Source organism: Carcharodon carcharias, chromosome 22 (genome assembly GCF_017639515.1).
Source record: "Carcharodon carcharias isolate sCarCar2 chromosome 22, sCarCar2.pri, whole genome shotgun sequence".
Taxonomy (NCBI): domain Eukaryota; kingdom Metazoa; phylum Chordata; class Chondrichthyes; order Lamniformes; family Lamnidae; genus Carcharodon; species Carcharodon carcharias.
The window spans coordinates 57,892,683-57,909,812 of NC_054488.1; the positions used below are offsets into that span (position 1 = coordinate 57,892,683).

The 17,130-nt window shown below is 38.1% G+C and overlaps 1 protein-coding gene across 3 annotated transcripts in view; it reads right to left on the reverse strand.

Moving 5' to 3' along the window:
• Window positions 1-1,599: 1,599 nt before the first annotated feature.
• Window positions 1,600-17,130, reverse strand: part of prkcab (protein kinase C, alpha, b) — a 311,791-nt gene continuing 296,260 nt past the window's right edge. For 2 of the 3 annotated variants that reach the window (XM_041216607.1, XM_041216609.1), the window contains 2 exons: window positions 15,280-15,309; window positions 1,600-5,898 (listed from right to left, as the gene is read on the reverse strand). In XM_041216607.1, coding sequence (XP_041072541.1) covers window positions 5,734-5,898; window positions 15,280-15,309 — 195 coding nt within the window. In that variant the 3' untranslated portion in view covers window positions 1,600-5,733. The remainder of the gene's footprint in view (window positions 5,899-15,279; window positions 15,310-17,130) is intronic. The other variant, XM_041216608.1, reaches the window with a different exon arrangement.

Below are 17,130 nucleotides of genomic sequence, written 5' to 3' on the forward strand. Positions count from 1 at the left end.
ACACCCTCCATGGTATTGTGGTACTGCCACTGTGCTGAATATGGGGCAGATTCAGAACAGGTTTAACAGCTCAAAGCAGCAAAGGTGTTTTCTACCACAATCTGTAACCTCCAGGCCTGGCATATTCCTCACTCCACTATTATCATCACTGAGGACTGTAGAAGAGCATATCAGGAGTAGCACCTTAAAATGCGGGGCCACAAGGGTGAAGTTATAACAAAGCAGCATGTGATACAGCTAAGCAATCCCATTACCAACTGATCAATACAAAGCTCTGCGGTCTGGCCACATCCTGTTGTGATGGTGGTGGATGATTAAACAACTAATCAGAGGACGAAGTTGCTTCAACGTCCTCATTCTCAGCAAGGAGCAGTAGCTCTGATATTAAAGAGTGACATAAAGACATTAGTGAGAAAGGATCTTGGCTCAGAAGATCAGGGAGTAGAATCAGTACGGGTGGAGATTAGAAATAACAGGAGTCACTAAAGGCTGGTTGGTCAAGTTTATAGGCCCCCTAACAGTAGTTATACCATTGGCAGGGCATTAAGCATGAAGTAAATGGATCAAGTAACAAAGGCAATGTAATAATCATGTGGGACTTCAGCTTCATTAGACTGGACCAATCAAATTGTCAAAGGCAGTCTTGGAAATGAGTTTATAGAATGCTCCCATGACACTTTCCTGGAACAATATGTGTGGAACAAACTAGGGTTAAAGGTATCTTAGATCCAGTATTCTGCTATGAGGCAGATTGAATTCGTCATCTCATAGTAAGAGATCCTCTGGGGATTGCCCAACCTTCAAGTGTTTATATATTGTTTGAATTGCTTGGGTACATTTTTACAGGGGGTAGAATGTGTTTTTATGTATGGAACATTGTACTTTGTTAATTCATTCCCCCCTATTAGTACTTTTCCACTTTAAAAATGTATTGCTTCCTTAAGTTCCTTATTCCATCGTACACTAGCTGAGACAATCTACTTCCAGGTCTTTGGTGTGGGAGAAAGTGTGCATCTATCTTATCCTCATGTTTGGGTCTTTGGAAGTGGGGGGTGGCAGGGAGGGGCTGGGAGTTTGAAGCGAGATCAGAAAGCTTTCAATGTAGAGAAACAACAAGAAAAAGCCACATCGTATCACTGATGTATCACCATTCATTAGTAGCAATATGCCTTGTTACCATCACCCAACCCAATTTTCTGTCCTAAAAGAAAGGCTGTAATAATCTTAATGGGTAAAAGTGTTTCCTGGAAAGGTACCAGGCCCACATAAAACAAAGTCCAAGGTTTGATGCCCAGTCTGTGCTGATTTCAATGGGATTGTCAGTTGGCCTCAATGTCCCCAGTCTGGGGAGGAAATCAATTGGTTCAGATTCCTCTTCTTGACCATTACCAAGTGACACTTTTCAGAAAGTTCTAGTGGAGATCCTGATCTGGCTTGCCTGTGAGGCCCTCTACACTGACATTGTTAAGACCACATACAAATACTGGATTCCTGGTCAGCACTGACACTTGTGTAACCCAATAACTTTCAGCATCTTTAGATGAGGAAGAAGTTTGACAAAAACATTGCAGGAGTACATTTAAACCCAAGAAAACATAGTTGACAGCCACTTTGTTTATTTTTATACATTGTCAAACTACAATTAACATATAACAATACCATGCAAAACAATGAGGAAAGCAAGTTGCTTATTATATAATAGAAAAAGAAAACATTATGCTTTAACAATACACCGTCTCCTACCAACTTCTAAATGAATACTTTGACCTCTGTACCTATTCCCTTGCTGGCTTGCTACAGTCCCTAAGTGTTTAGAGTGCAATGGTAAAGAAAATAATATTACTGCTTGCGATAAAGGATGGGAATATGACTTTTGGCATTGCAAATCAGAAACTTGAAACACCTTCAAAATGTTTAGAAATACTGTGAATAGATTTTTTTGGTTTATATGGGCATATTGTTCTCGTCAAGTGATTTACTTGTCATTTTATGAAGGACTGTAAACAATAATATGACTTGGGATAAGGTAGAATTACATCACTGATCTTTGCATTAGAAAATCTTCAGGATAACTATGATGTAATAGCCTACACTGCACAATTTATTAGGTATTCTGCAGTGTGAACAAACTCACAGCCATTACGGCAACTGTGGGATTCAGTTTCTGGAACTAACTCTGGCCAGAACTCCCTGAAAGTATTCTAACAGTCTGGTGAGTTACAGCTTCATCAATGTCTTTTCCCATATAGCTTTCTGCAATATTACTCATTTTTAAATAAAGATGTATCAATATTTAAGAAGCCTGATATCAGTGCTTTTTGACATTCATACTTCAAAAACACAGGGGAATGCTATACATGTACATGGTTATTCACCAATATAGTATGAAAACAAGGAAAAAACAGGAAGTTTTGCTACTGGACAAAGATGCCCACAATACATTCTATGAAATGTTACATAAATCCTTTGCATAGAAACTCAACCACTTCAAAATGCTAAAATCTCTATACTTTATGCAGAACTATATCAAAATACAAATGTTTGGGCTTCCTGAATCATTCAGGAAAATTGATTTTCTCTCTTACACACCCCCACCCAACGTCAATCTTCAGTAAAACAGTTGACTAGGTAATTTGTACCCTCCATTTTAAATAATCTGTATGAATGGTCTTGTTCTGTGCTGTAACAATTCTGTGAAATGTATGGCTCTGTTTAATTGCCTGTTGGTAATTACTCCACTGCTGTATTCCTGTGAATCCATGTACTCAACTGGAGTCATATTTTAGCATTATTGTTAGTGGTGTTAATAAGGTGGTGATATGAAATCTGCAGTCACTTAAGTCAAGAGGATAAAGTTGGCTGGGCTGGGCAGTTACAAGGCAGAAATTCAACAAGAGAAGTTCATTGAATAGAATCTGACAGGGCAAAGCTCAAGCAGTTTACGAAAACATACAAAGCCATGTGGTTGAATTATCTTGAAATACACTTCATATTATTCAAATATATAATCTATAATTTAATTTAAAAGCTTTTGTTTAAAGAACACTTAAATGACTTGTGGTGAGTTGGCATAAAGCAGGTGAAAGTGGACAGTTGAGTGGCTGAGGGTTTATTTGGTGTGAGGGGTAAAAAATTACCTGGAAACATATTTAATTCAGCAATGCACACCGTAGTTGATGATACTGAATGTTCTCTGTTCTGTAAAGTGATGTAGGGTTTCTTTATGTAAATCTCAAAACACTGAAGGGGGCAGCCTCATTATCAGTATTCCTTTACAAAAATTCAGCCCTTTACAAAGAACATGAATAACCCTGTTTTTATTTTACTATCCATTTTATTAGTTTGGAGAAACAATTGTATGAACCACAATAACCAGATGACTTTTTGGAAGAGATACAGAACTGGACTGCATGCTGATTCAAACAATGTAAGGGAGCAGAATTAATGTTAGTTGCTACCATGATACTTCAACCATGTTTATTCAGTCCTCTTAAACCATGGGACTTACAGACTTCTCTAAGTCATCCCCTCAATGATGTCTTCATCATTCAATTCAAAACAAAATAACCACATCAATGTCAAAACTAACCCTAATTGTTTTGGAGAGACTGCCTTTTAAAATAATTTTGGGATAATTGACAAAGATCAGATATCTGATCAATCTTGAACTTTTTTTCCCAATTTTAAATCATAACAAAAATTATATCTTTGTTTTTTTTATATATATATATATAAGCATTTAATTTACAAGCACTTTCCCTCCTTACTACCTCTGCTTCAGTAAATATTTGTATTCAAGCTCACTGGGTAAACTTTTGGTCCACAAGGTTTCTGTAAATTGTGAAAGATGTCACACAGCAGTGCTTAAAGTGTGTATTAGGAATCACATATATTTTAACCATTTTATTAATTCATCTAAAATTTTTGCATTTAGCATCAATTAACACTTGCTTTAAATGTTGATGTTCCAACTCACAATGGGCTGGGTGCTTATGTCCATTTAACTGTATCTTCAATAAATTGGCAAAATCAGGCATGTGACTCTGAATTGTGTAATGTGAAGAATAGTATGAAGAAGTGTAATCAGCACAAGCATTGAAGGATGTGATTTCTTTTTAAAAAAATGCTATTTTCAATTGTAATTCTTTTTAAACGATGCATTTTTCAACTTGGAAACGGCAAACACTGTTTAGACCAACAACCAAACATACGTGCTTTCTTAATGTTGTTGCATACAGCACCTATTGACAACATGCTAATTGTATTATGACATGCATTTCTTAAAGGCAGAATAGTGAGTCACTAAATTACTGTTTCCGAAATCAAGGCAAAAATGATCATAACCAGCTCCCATTTTGCAACTGAATGAAGGTGCATACATGGACTTACTGTGCCTCTTTAAGAATTAGCATTTACTGTCCAACCTTAAGAAAAATAAAGCAAGTTTGACCAAAATAGTTCTGCTTACTGTAGTGGTAAGTACAGGAGCTAAACAATACATCAAGAAGTTTAATTTTTTAAAAATGTATTTTCCTTTAAAGGCTAATTTGTAATGGTACAAGCAAACATCTTAAGAAAAAAAAATCTTTTCGCCTTAAGTTTAAAAACTGCAATAGATCTTTGAAAATTTCAAGAAAACTTTCAGTTAATATCTTAATGGGGGACTGTCATGAGAAATGCCATGGAATTTTTCTCAAAATGTCACTCAAGTGAATGGATTCTATTTTAGTGACACAATTTACATAATTACATTGCAGATTTAACAAAATGAAAGACAATTTGCTAATTGCTGTTGTATGAAGTTAGTGCTCCTGTGACACATTGAACATGTGCTTTAACAAAGCCAAAGCTTTGCTGAAAGTTGAACATTGCTATTTCTAAGAAACAAAAGCTCATCCCATACAATAAACTATAATGAGATATGAGCTAGACAACTGTAGCACAGTATTCTTTGTAGTTTAATATAAAATTAGTAGAATAGTCTCCAGCACTGATTGTTTGCTTTGTGCACTAGATTTAATTTCTGTGTCTTTGAACAGGAACATGTCAAATTCACCGTGTGATTCACATGAGAAAATGTATTACATCCTCTCAGTGGCTACTTTGGACAAGCGATCTCTAGTACAAGTTAAAATACCAAAATTATTTGATCGACTTTTTTTTCTCCTCTGCTCCCCTTTCAACTATTTCCTGCAAAACTTTCAGATTCTTGATCTGTAATCTGAATGGAAATATCAGTTTTATATATTAGTGCAAATTACAGATGGAGAATGTCTTGAGATACAAATTTTGATTTACTCAAACATATTTCATCTATGACATTTTTGGAGAAACAGTTGTTTTGATGCCGAGACTATGAACTATCTTTGATTATTGGGAAGACAAGGCAGAAAAAACTGGTCCCTTGGGGGCCAAATGTGTATTGCAATTTGTATCTCAACATTTGAAAAAAACATATTAGAATGCAGCAGAGGAGAATGTATTCCTAAAAATCTTCCTGTCCGATTAGTTATCAGAACAATTCACAATTATATTAGACTGATTTAAAGCTGGACTTTAAAATTGTCAATATATTTCCTTGAAGTATATTAATTTTTTTCTAAAAGTTAAAAGTGCTTGTTCCTTAACTTTTTCTGAACATTTTTAATCTTGTAAAATTCATTGTTGATTGATTATAGACATTTTAAACAAAGGCCCATTTACTGCTGCTGCTTGTCCTCTTCATTCTCAGTTTCATACAACATTGGTTAAACTGGGGTGAAGGAATTCTTGGTTTACAAATGAGAATCCTTCAAACTCTGTCTGGTCAATGTTGGCTATGACCAGCTGGTCAGGTGGTGTTAACACTGGTTGGCCTCGTGTGAAGAACTTGTCAAAGTTTTCAGCACTTCTGCCGCACTGTAGAAAGAGAAATAAACATCAGGAAGTTTACTGAGAGAACATAAGTTATCCCTTAGTGAAAATTCACTAGCAATAAATCTATGAATGGTCAAAATGAATGACTACCACCCATTTTGGAACTTGTGATTGGCATAAAATTGACATTTAATTTCCTGAGCTGACAAAGTAACAGTACTATTGCTAATAGTTTCGAGCAGTTTAACTGCGAACTGCAAATCGCTACTGCCATACACTTATTTTTGGAAATTGCGCTTTTGTGCAAATGTTTGGAGGGACGTCATGAGGTAATGAGAGGGCAGAAAAATAATTAATTCAAGTCTAAATTAGCTCAGCATTGATAGTGGCCACAATATGCACGTGGATATGAATTATTGAAATTGTTTTCAGAATTTTGACCCATCTTTCCATCCCCCCCACATCCCAGAGATTTTGTGCAGTTGGCCACAGTGATAGAAGAAGCAGATTGTTAGGAAATAGACATTTTTCAGCAAATTATAAGTCATTAGTAATTAAATTATATGCTTGATGATTCACTCCATATTTCCTGATTGTTTGGAAGTACAAAATGCAATGTTCTGAATAAGTTAATACAAATTCCAGAATGTCAGAGAGAATCTTGCCTTCAATTATCAATAAATGGATTGTTTCAGCAGATTAGAAGATAAGCTTTTATAAGGAGGTGTTAATCTTAACTGGGGACCATTTAGCTCAGTTGGCTAGATAACTAGCTTGTGGTTCAGAATAATGCCAACAGCATGGGTTTGATTCCCCTTCCAGCTGGAGTAGACTGGGACCTGCCTCCTCACCCTGCTCCTAAGAGTGGAAGGAAATTGCAAACCACCAAGGCAAAAAAAAAATTGCCAAGAAAATGGGTCAGGATGAAATATCAGCAGACAATGAATCAAGTACCTCCTTTTGGGCAGAGCAAACGAGTGAAAACATGTTCAATTAACTTACATCTTTCATTCTTTGTAAACATTACTGCAGAAGAGCTTGCTGTTAACAAGGATTTCCTGCTAACATAGTGATTTTGGTTTTCCAGTTGGGGGTAATCTCTGGCAGGGATAGGACTTCTACTCACCGTAGATATGTTCCCCTGCCCTGAACCCAGCTGATTTTATCTCCCCTGTATCAGTTGCCTGGTACAAATGAGCTAAACCTGAGTCAGAAACTAATGGTGGCAGTCTCTCAAAGTGAAAATTACATAGAATCTACAACACAGAAACAGGCCAGTCATCCTAACTCATCAACGTTGGTGTTTATACTCCACACAATTCTCTCCCCACTTTAATCACCTATACTGTACTCCTTCACGTATACATCAAGCTTCCCCATAAATTTGTCATTATCTGTTTCAACCACTCCATGAGGCAGCGCAGTGCACATTCTCACAACTGTGCAAAGAAATTGCTTTTTAATTCTATAAGTGACTATCCTCTGTTTATGTTCCATTGTCCTGGACTCACTCACAAATGGAAATTGCTGTTATCTCTATCCCAAGCCAGCTGGTGCAGTATGAAACCAGACACTAATACTTTTCTTGATAGTGGGTTTATTCACAGAATGCAGCATTATATGTATCTACTTCCCACCTCCCAACCCAGTGTCCCAGCAGTCTCTCTTTATATGTGTCTGAAGTACTTAATTAAACAATGCTCTTCATCGGTGTATCTTTACAATATAATTAACAACAGCTTCTCTACATCTACCCTATCAAATCCTTCCATTCTTTTAAAAATCTCCATCATGTCTCCTCTTAGACTTCTCTTTCCAAAGAAAATAGTCCCACTCTGGCTCAACCTTTCCCAATAGTGCAAAAGACTGAGAATCAATGGAATGGTGATTTATTAGGTCTTTATCCAACTGAAGGTAATGCCAGCATTCATCACTGGATTCAAGAATAGACAAGAGGCAAGGAAATATATTCAATATAATACATATTTTACAAGACAGCATAACCTCCAAACTTCTAAGAAAGAGAATAAAAATCACAAGTTAGATTTAACTACTATATGTGGAAATGGTGAACATATAGAACTGGGGGTTGGGAATGATCCTATTAGCAAAATTAAGAGAAATCTGGATAAATAATGATTAGAAATTTGAATGGTATAATGAAATGATATTTCTTAGATTTTGGGAAGGCAAGATGGACTTTACATCTCTTTGTCTTTGCATTCTGTTGGTTACACCTAGAAAAAATGCATTAGATGTTAAACTAATCTTTACAGTCTTGTAACATGCTATTATAGTCTGTTAAATTTTACACTGTCCACCTGGAGTATAAACATTTCTATACTTTATTGATGCTACATTCAGCCATTTCAACATCAAATGGTATTTATATAACCATTTAATGTAATAAATGTCCCAGGTGTTTCACAGATGAAATGAATACTAAGCAGCATATGAATTTCGAGGAGGAACTGAAGACAATAATTAAAGAGATGGGCTTTGATGAAACTTCTGAAGGTGAAGAGAGGGATTGAGAGACTTCTGAACAGCACTCTAGAAAGCAATGTCAAGATCCTGCTGTGATAGAGTAGAGGCACAAGAGAGATGCAAAGGCAGCCAGCATTCAAAACTGCGCAGGGTGTGAAGATTGGTTAGAGCAAGGCTTTGGCAACATTTAAAATAAGAAGGATTTTGAATTCAATGACTTGTGGATTGGTGAGGACAATTCTGATAAGTGGGCATAATTTAGTGCCAGACAGGATGTAGAGAGCGAAATTATGGAAGACTTGGAGCTCGGATGTGTATGCCTGGAGGTAACAGGGATGTGAATGAGGGAGAGATAGAAATGGAGGAGGTGATAGTGCAGAGAGGTCTTGGTTATGGATTCAATGTTCAGTTCATGTGCATCCTCTGAAGAAAACAACTATTTCTATTTTTTTGAATTACAATTTTGGAACAGCTGGTTTTCTGTTAGAGCAGAAATTTATTTTCAAGCTTGATTTCCCCTAAAATAGACTGCATTTTGGTTGCTACTCAAAGAATAGTTTAATGGCTGTTCTAGTGACTTGAAACCATTCTTCAGAGAAACAAAAACCTGCAAAACACCATGGAGAGTGCAGTTTTCGATGTCAAAGAATGAAAAAAAATGGAAAAAAACAATACAGCTCTGACTTTTTTTATTATGCCCCAGAAACTGATGGATAAGTTGCTGTGGATTACTAGAGGAAACAACTGGAAGCCATGTTGTTGCTTTAACATTTGCCTTACTGGATAATTTCTTCACCCTATTATCAGGTGCAATAGAAACATTGAATTTTATTTCCAAAAGGCCAAATATCTTGTGGGACAAGCGGTAGGGAGAGAATTTAGTAAGCATGGTTTTTAAAACAGCATGTCTAAACTACATTATTGAATACAATAAACCAGACCATTTAGTTCAACTGCATAAAAAATACCCAATGCAATTGTTTCCTTTAGTAAAGCTAAGAAAAAGCTCTGGATTGTCCTAAGTTGTGTAATGGAATGTACAAACTAGCACAATGTATCAAAGTTGTGCTGCAGTTCGAGAAGCTACAAGGCCTGAGATTATTTTCTTTCTAGCAATGAAATTACACAATTTACTCATTTCTGATTCATTGGATTGTTAAATGATACATATAAATATCAAATTTTAAACTATATTCTTGGAAATACTGATACAAGATTGAGAATATAAACATAATTTTATGCAGGTGATAACCTGTTTATCTTAAGTGGGTTCAATGCTTGGATAATACACACTGGATGTTAGAGGAACAGATTAAGTTTTCATATGTGAACAAGTTTTATCTTGGTTCAATATATGAAAACCTCTAACAGTGTGCAATCTTGTACAGACTGTGGGCATTATCCCCTGAAAGAGCATTTTTAAAACACTGGGGAGCAAATCCAGTTGCTTTAATAACATTGAGGGAGATACCCTGAGGAGAACAAAGACCTTGCTGAGATACCATCTGTTTTGTACAGAAATGCAAAAGCAAAGCATTTCACTGACCTATCCTTTAGTCTGTAATTCATTCTGCACAGTTCAAAGAAGGAAAGAGCACACGGTCGGAAAAGGAAATGATATTAATGAGTGGATACATTGATCTGCTTTATATGGTGATATAGCTAGAGGAAGGAAATCACAGTCAGGGGACCAGTCTCCTGCCTTTAATGTGCCTTGTGTGTGTTAAAAAAAATATTGAAAGGTAGAACAAAATGACTGGGGGAATACATTTCAGGAGGGGGAAGAGAAAATAAAATATTTGCTTGTATGCAGCAGTGAGATGTGTGGTAACTATTTGATGCAGTAATAGATTTGTCACTGTCAGACAGTCACTTTCAATGTGCAGCTGTTGTGTCTTTTCAGGTTTAGCCACAATTTTGTTTTTGGCTGTCTTTTTTTGCTCAGCAAAATGTGGGATGTTGGAAGTAAATTGGAATAGTTCTCTATTTTTGGCACCTACTGACTGTGTAAGGAAGTTCTGTGTTCTCAAACTTAGAAATGGAACACCAGCAATCGTTGTGACCTGAATGAGTGTGTCCAGTCTACTGCTGTGATCTCATTGACTGCTAGGAACTGCATCAAGAATCTTTAACTCATATTTAGCTAGGACTGTTAGATCTAATGTTAGTTGTGAGGAAGTTACTAGTATCTATCATTGGGGACACCAAGCTGATCAGACACAACCAGTATGGAATAGTAAAGAGCAAGTCATATCTTTAAGGAGGTAACAAATGTGGCGATGAGGAGAGCCTGTGGATGCTGTTTCTATGCACATGCAGAAAGCATTTGACTAGGGTTCACAGAAAACAATTAACAAAAATGATAGCACATGGATTTGGAACCAAGCTCTTGGCTTGGATATGGAATTGATTAGGAAGTAGTAGCGTGTTCAAGGATAACGGGTATGTACTCAAATTAGCAAGATGTGACTAGTAGCGTCCTCCAGGGTCTATTCTGGGACTTCGACATTTCACTGTTTATCAATGACTTGAATGAAGGAATAGAGAACCATATATCCAAGTTTATTGACGTAATTGTTAGATGGCACATTAAATAGTGCAGATGGGAGCACAAAGTTGCAAAGGAAAATTGATAGATTAAGTAATTGGGTAGAACAGATGGAGCTCAATGTAGGAAAGTGTGAGGTCATCCACTTTGGACCCTAGAAAGATTAGATCATAGTATTTTCTAGATAGTGAGAAGCACGAAACTGTGGAGAGCTGAAAGATTTACGTATCCAATACAAGAATCACTAAAAATGATTGAACGAATGCAAAAAAAATTTGGAAGGCTAATGAAATGTTGTCCTTTATCACGAAAGAGCTGGATTTCAAAGGTTGGAAGCCGTACCGAGGTCTGGTTAGAGCCCATTTGATGTTCTGCTGCATTTCAGGGCACCGCACCTCAGCAAGGATAAACTGGCCTTGGAGGCAATGCAGAGCAGATTCACCAGGATGGTACCATAGTTAAAAGAATTAAATTATAAGGATCAGTGCACAGAGGGTATTCCCTTGAATACAGAAGATTAAGGAATGATCTAATTGGAATGTTTAAGATGATTGAATAAGTTTTAGGGTAGTTAGAGGGAAAGTAATTCTTCATTGGGTGTAGTCCAGAACAAGGGGGGAAAAAACCTTAAAATTAGAAATAGGTTGTTCACTGGTAATGTCAGGAAGCACCTCCTCACACAAAGAATATTGGAAATCTTGAACTCTGTCCTCTAAAAAGCTATTGAGCCTGGGGGGGGGGGGTCAATTGAAAATTTCAAATCTGAGATTGATAGGCTTTTGTTCGGCAAGGGTGTTAAGTTATGAAATCAAAGCAGGTAGCTGGAATTGAGATACGGGTCAGCAATGGTCTAATTGAACGGCAAATTTATGCTCATGGGGTTGAATAGGCTACTCTAGCACTGTCTCTCTTGAGCAAAATTTTGATCTTGTCGGGGCAGGCGTGCGCCTGACTCACTCAAGCGTAAAATGACGCGCGCTGACATTGGGCGAGCGTCCAGACGTCAATGCGAAGTTGTGCGATATTTCATTCGGTGGGCAAACACAGGAGTCTGTAGTGCACCCACCGACAATTAAAAGGCCTGTTAAGGCCATTTAAGGATCAATTGAATAGAATTTTTCACTGCCCATCCAACCTTACGGTTGGCGGGCAGGCGAAAAGGCCAAGCAGCTTTTGCACTGTGTAGGAAACCTCATCCACGGGTGGGATAAGGTTTCCTAAAGCAAATAAAAATAAAATTAAAAATTTAATTAATAACATGTCTGTGCTCATATGACAGAATCACATGAGGGGACATGTTTTATTACATTATTTATTTCTTTATTATGTTTTTTTGAAAAGGCTTCATCTCCCTGAGGCAGCTCTGTGCCTCAGGGAGATTATGAAGCGTGTACTCACGAAGGTCACGCTTGCCCCACTTGCCCCTCCTCCACCCACCCATACAGGCAGTGTTGAGCGTTGCCGCTCGCGTTTCACGCTGGACGGGCCTTAATTGCCCCACCAGTGTGAAATCGCCTTCCAGCCCCGATCATGGGTGAACTGACTGCCCCGCTGAGCCCGCCCAACAAGGGTGAAATTCTGCCCTATGTTTCTAGGTGCAGATTATTACTGATATATAGTTCCAAAGTGGTTTGCAATTTCCTACCACCTCACTCAAGTGGCATTCTCCAAGTCACAAACTAAGTTAGTGAAGGTTATCGCAAATGAGTCATGTCCTGCCCTCACCAGATGTCCAGAAAGTTCATTTCATCATTAGAATCATAGAACAGGCTCCTTCTGTACTGTAACTATTCAGCCTGTCTTGTCCGTGCTGGGTCTCTGTAAGCGTAACTTAGCCATTCCCATTCCCTTGCCTTTTCCTTATTGCCCTGCAAATTTTCTCTCCTCGGGGAATTATCCAATTCCCTTTTGAAAGCCATGATTGAATCTGCTTCCACCACAGTCTCAGGCATTCCAGATCCTAACCACTCACTGCATAAAAAGATTTTTCCTCATGTTGCCTTTGTTTCTTTGACCAATCACCTTCAATCGGTGTCCACTGGTTCTTGGGCCTTCCACCAATGGGAACAGTTGTTCCCTATCTACTCTGTCCAGACCCCTCATGATTTTGAACGCCTCTGTCAAATCTCCTCCCAAACTTCGCTTCCTTAAAAAAAACAGACCCAGCTTTTCCAACCTATCTACATAACTGAAATATGGATCACTGAATTTCAATCAGAAGTTGGCAGTTTTCTTTTCCATCTCTAGCTCAGAAACTTTGAAGCCTAATAAAATGTCCAACTGTTGCCCCAGCTAAGATTAGCTAACTCAGCACATACATGGGACCATCTGGTCTGTTATCACACAACACATTAATTTGTTGGCCATCAAGGAAGTGGAACCTGTTAACACAATCTCAGTTTTTCTCCAAGTTTCAGTTATGACATTTCCAACCTTGTACCTTGACATCTCAGACGATGGCATTCTTGCTAATGTTGATTAACACAAGTAAAAATAAATGATAATAAACTTAACAGTTATGGTTTAGAAATTAAATATATATTGTTCACACTCAAAATAAACAAGCCAATTTGGGCAAACTTAAATCAATCCTCAGAATGATTAAACTGCAAAAAAACACATGCTTCACTGGTTCATTGTACATCAGATTCAAATTAGTGTAATTAATACAATAAAGCAAAGCAGCAGCATGAAAACATAGTCAAATTCAAACATTTGCAGTTAGAACAGAGTTTAATAAATTCATCTGAATGTAATTTTCTCAGCTAAGTGATCATTTAGATTTAGAAATGTGCATTATGAAGAGTATTGTCAATTAACCTATTGAATTGAATTGACTATTGAAGCAGGTATGTTTCCAAATAATGTTATTTTTCACCTAGTTCACTCCCCCTCCCTCCCTTATTCCATATGGGATTATATTACAAGGAGCCTTCTGCACCTCTCTTTATCTGGTTGTTGTTAGTTGCCCTAAGGGGCAGCACAGGCCGATTGCTTTCAGTTGTCCCTCCCTTTCCTGTGGTAAACTGCAAACCTCCATTTTGTACATACTTGAGTACTGGCAACAAAATAGTTCAAATATACATTAGGTCTCTAACCGCAACACAATGCTTTGTTGTAAAGCGAAGATAAATGTGATTGTTCATTTAACAGAGAATTCTCAGTACAAGATGCACATTCTTGGGAGGTTGCTACAACATCTGTAAACAGTCCCCTATTTTTAAAGTAGTAATGACTTTTAAGGAGTTTTTGAATGTTCATTTTCGTTCAGATTCTGAGAGTCTGCTGGCCATGGGGTTACTTGTAGCATTTACACCATTAAATGCAAAGGCTCCCTTACTATGGTAGCAGAAAAACCTGGGTGAATGGTTCTTCTGTTGGGATAAGGGAACCAGATTTAGTATTAGATATGAGGGGAGCTAACATATGAATGCTGGCCTAATGGAATTAGAACTAAAGGAGGACTAGTCTAAACTTGTTCTGTAATTCTTGAGCTGCCTTCTTTGACCCCACCTCTCCATCTCATTTGGTGTCATTGGCAAATTTGACCCTCTTGCAATGAGTTTTTGAATCCAACTTATTTACACAAATCAGTAATAGCAGTGGTACTGATACTGATCCATGGCACACCCAGTCAGTACTTCCTCCAATACTGACATGATTCCTCCAACAAAAACCCATTATGTTCTATCTTCAACTAGTTCCTTATCCATTTCCAAGATCCTATGTGACTGTGACAAAGGTAAACTACCTCTCCTTGTTCCTCTCGACCTGTCTGCAGCTTTCAACATTGTTGAACTCACCATCCTCTTCCAATGCCCCTCCACTGTTGTGTAGCTGCTGGGACTGCAGTCCCCTGGTTCCACTTTTAACTGTCTAATCTTATCGAGAGTAATGGCTACAATTGCAATGGTTTCTCTTCCTCTTCTTGCTCTCACATGGTTACCTCTGGTGTTTCCCAAGGATCTGTCTTTGTGACATTAGTGCAAGTCCAAATGCTTAGTTTCCTTTGTACTATAGAAAGTGGAAGACTGTCAACATTCCTTTTTAGTATAGATGGTGTGAGAAATTATTCACTGATCATAGTAATGTCCACATGATTCTTAGGTGGTATTTTAATACCTCTATTCACTTACTAGAGTATATTTTTAATACCTATGCTTCTGAGTGTTGGTGTTTTGTTGCAACTTGAAGACACGCAAACATGTTATAGCACAAACATAGAACTCTTATTTTGCTGTTCATTAAGAAAAGGAAAATAAAGCACAAACTCAATTGCCCTGTGATTAAAACAAGGTCATGTTGTTGCCAAAAACGTCATCACTGTTCTGAAAGGGTTAGTGGAACAAAGTCATTAGGATGCTCCTTAATTGTGCAGTAAGACTTACATGAATGAAATCTGCGTTGTTTGTGGTGCTCTGTAAAATGAAAACTGACTTGAGATTTGGTACATAGCCACTGTTGATATATTGTACTATATATCCATTCTTTGTTGTTGAAATGATCAATAATCATTAAATGCTAAAGTTACTAGTTCCACTCAAGTGTGCTTAAAATTAGAAAGCCTGTTGTCAAGTGTTTTTATATCCCACTGGAATAAGAAGTCATTGCAGGAAATAGTACTGGGAAAAGCAAGTCAACCATCTGTCTCTATGTGGATTGTTAAATCTAAAATCCAGGCTGTTTAAAAATGTTGTTAAGTGAAATTTGCCCTCTCTTCCTGTGTCAGCCATGGCTCAGTGGATAGCACTCAAGTCTGACTCAAAATATTGTGGGTTCAAGTCCCAGTCTAGATGCTGGAGCTCAAAAAAAAGTCTAGGCTAATATTCCAGTGCAGTTATGAGGGAGTGCTACACTGTTGGAGGTGCCAATTTAAATATTTTGCCCGTTTGTTCTGTAATTCTTGAGGTGCCTTCTTTGATCCCACCTCTCCATCTCATTGGTGTCATTAGCAAATTTGACCCTCTTGCAATGAGTTTTTGAATCCAACTTATTTACGCAAATCAGTAATAGCAGCGGTACCGATACTGATCCATGGCGCACCCAGTCAGTACTTCCTCCAATAACTGACATGATTCCTCCAACAAAAACCCATTATGTTCTATCTTCAACTAGTTCCTTATCCATTTCCAAGATTCTGTGTGACTGTGACAAAGATAAATTATCTCTCCTTGTCCCTCTCAACCTGTCTGCAGCTTTCGACATGGTTGAACTCATCGTCCTCTTCCAATGCCCCTCCATTGTTGTGTAGCTGCTGGGACTGCAGTCCCCTGGTTCCATTTTTAACTGTATAATTTTATTGAGAGTAATGGCTACAACTTCAATGGCTTCTCTTTCTCTTTTTGCTCTCGCACAGTTACCTCTGATGTTCCCCAAGAGTCTGTCTTTGTTCCCGCCTATGATATCATCCTGAAACACATTGTTAGTTTTCACACCGATGACACCCAGCTCTATCTCAGCACCACCTCACTCAACCCCTCTACTGCTTATCCGACTGGATGAGCAGAAACTTCCTCCAATTAAATATTGAGAAGCCAAAGCCTTTGGACCATGCTACAAATTCTCTTCCTTAGCTACGGACTCCATCCTTCTCCCTGGTATCCATCTGAGGCTGAGCCTGAGTGTTTGCAACCTTGGTGTCATTTCATCCAGAGATGAGCTCCCAACTGCACATGTGCATCATCATTAAGACTATTTCCACCTCAGTAACATCGCCCGCCTTCACCCCGCCTCGGCTCATCTGCTGCTGAAACCCTCATCGATACCTTTGTAACCTCTAGACTTGACTATTCCAACGCACACCTGACTGACCTCCCACATTCTACACGACATAAACTTGAGGTCATTCAAAACTCTGCTCACGTCCTTACTCTCACCAAGTCTTGTTTACCCGTTATCCCTGTGCTCACTGACCTACATTGGCTCCTGGTCAAGCAATGCAAAAATTTGAAATTTTCTTTCTTGTTTTCAAATCCCACCATGGCCTCGCCCCTCCCTGTGTCTGTAATCTCCTCCAGTCTCTTAACTCTCTGAGATATCTGCACATTTCAAATTCTGGTCTCTTGAACATCCTGATTTTAATGGCTCCACAATTGGTGGTCATGCCTTCAGCTGCCAAGGCCATAAGCTCTGAAATTCCCTGCCTAATCTCTCCGCCTGTCTACTTTGCCTTCTTCCTTTAAGATGCCCCTAAAAACCCACACTTTGACCAAGCTTTTGGCCATATGGTCTAAGATAGC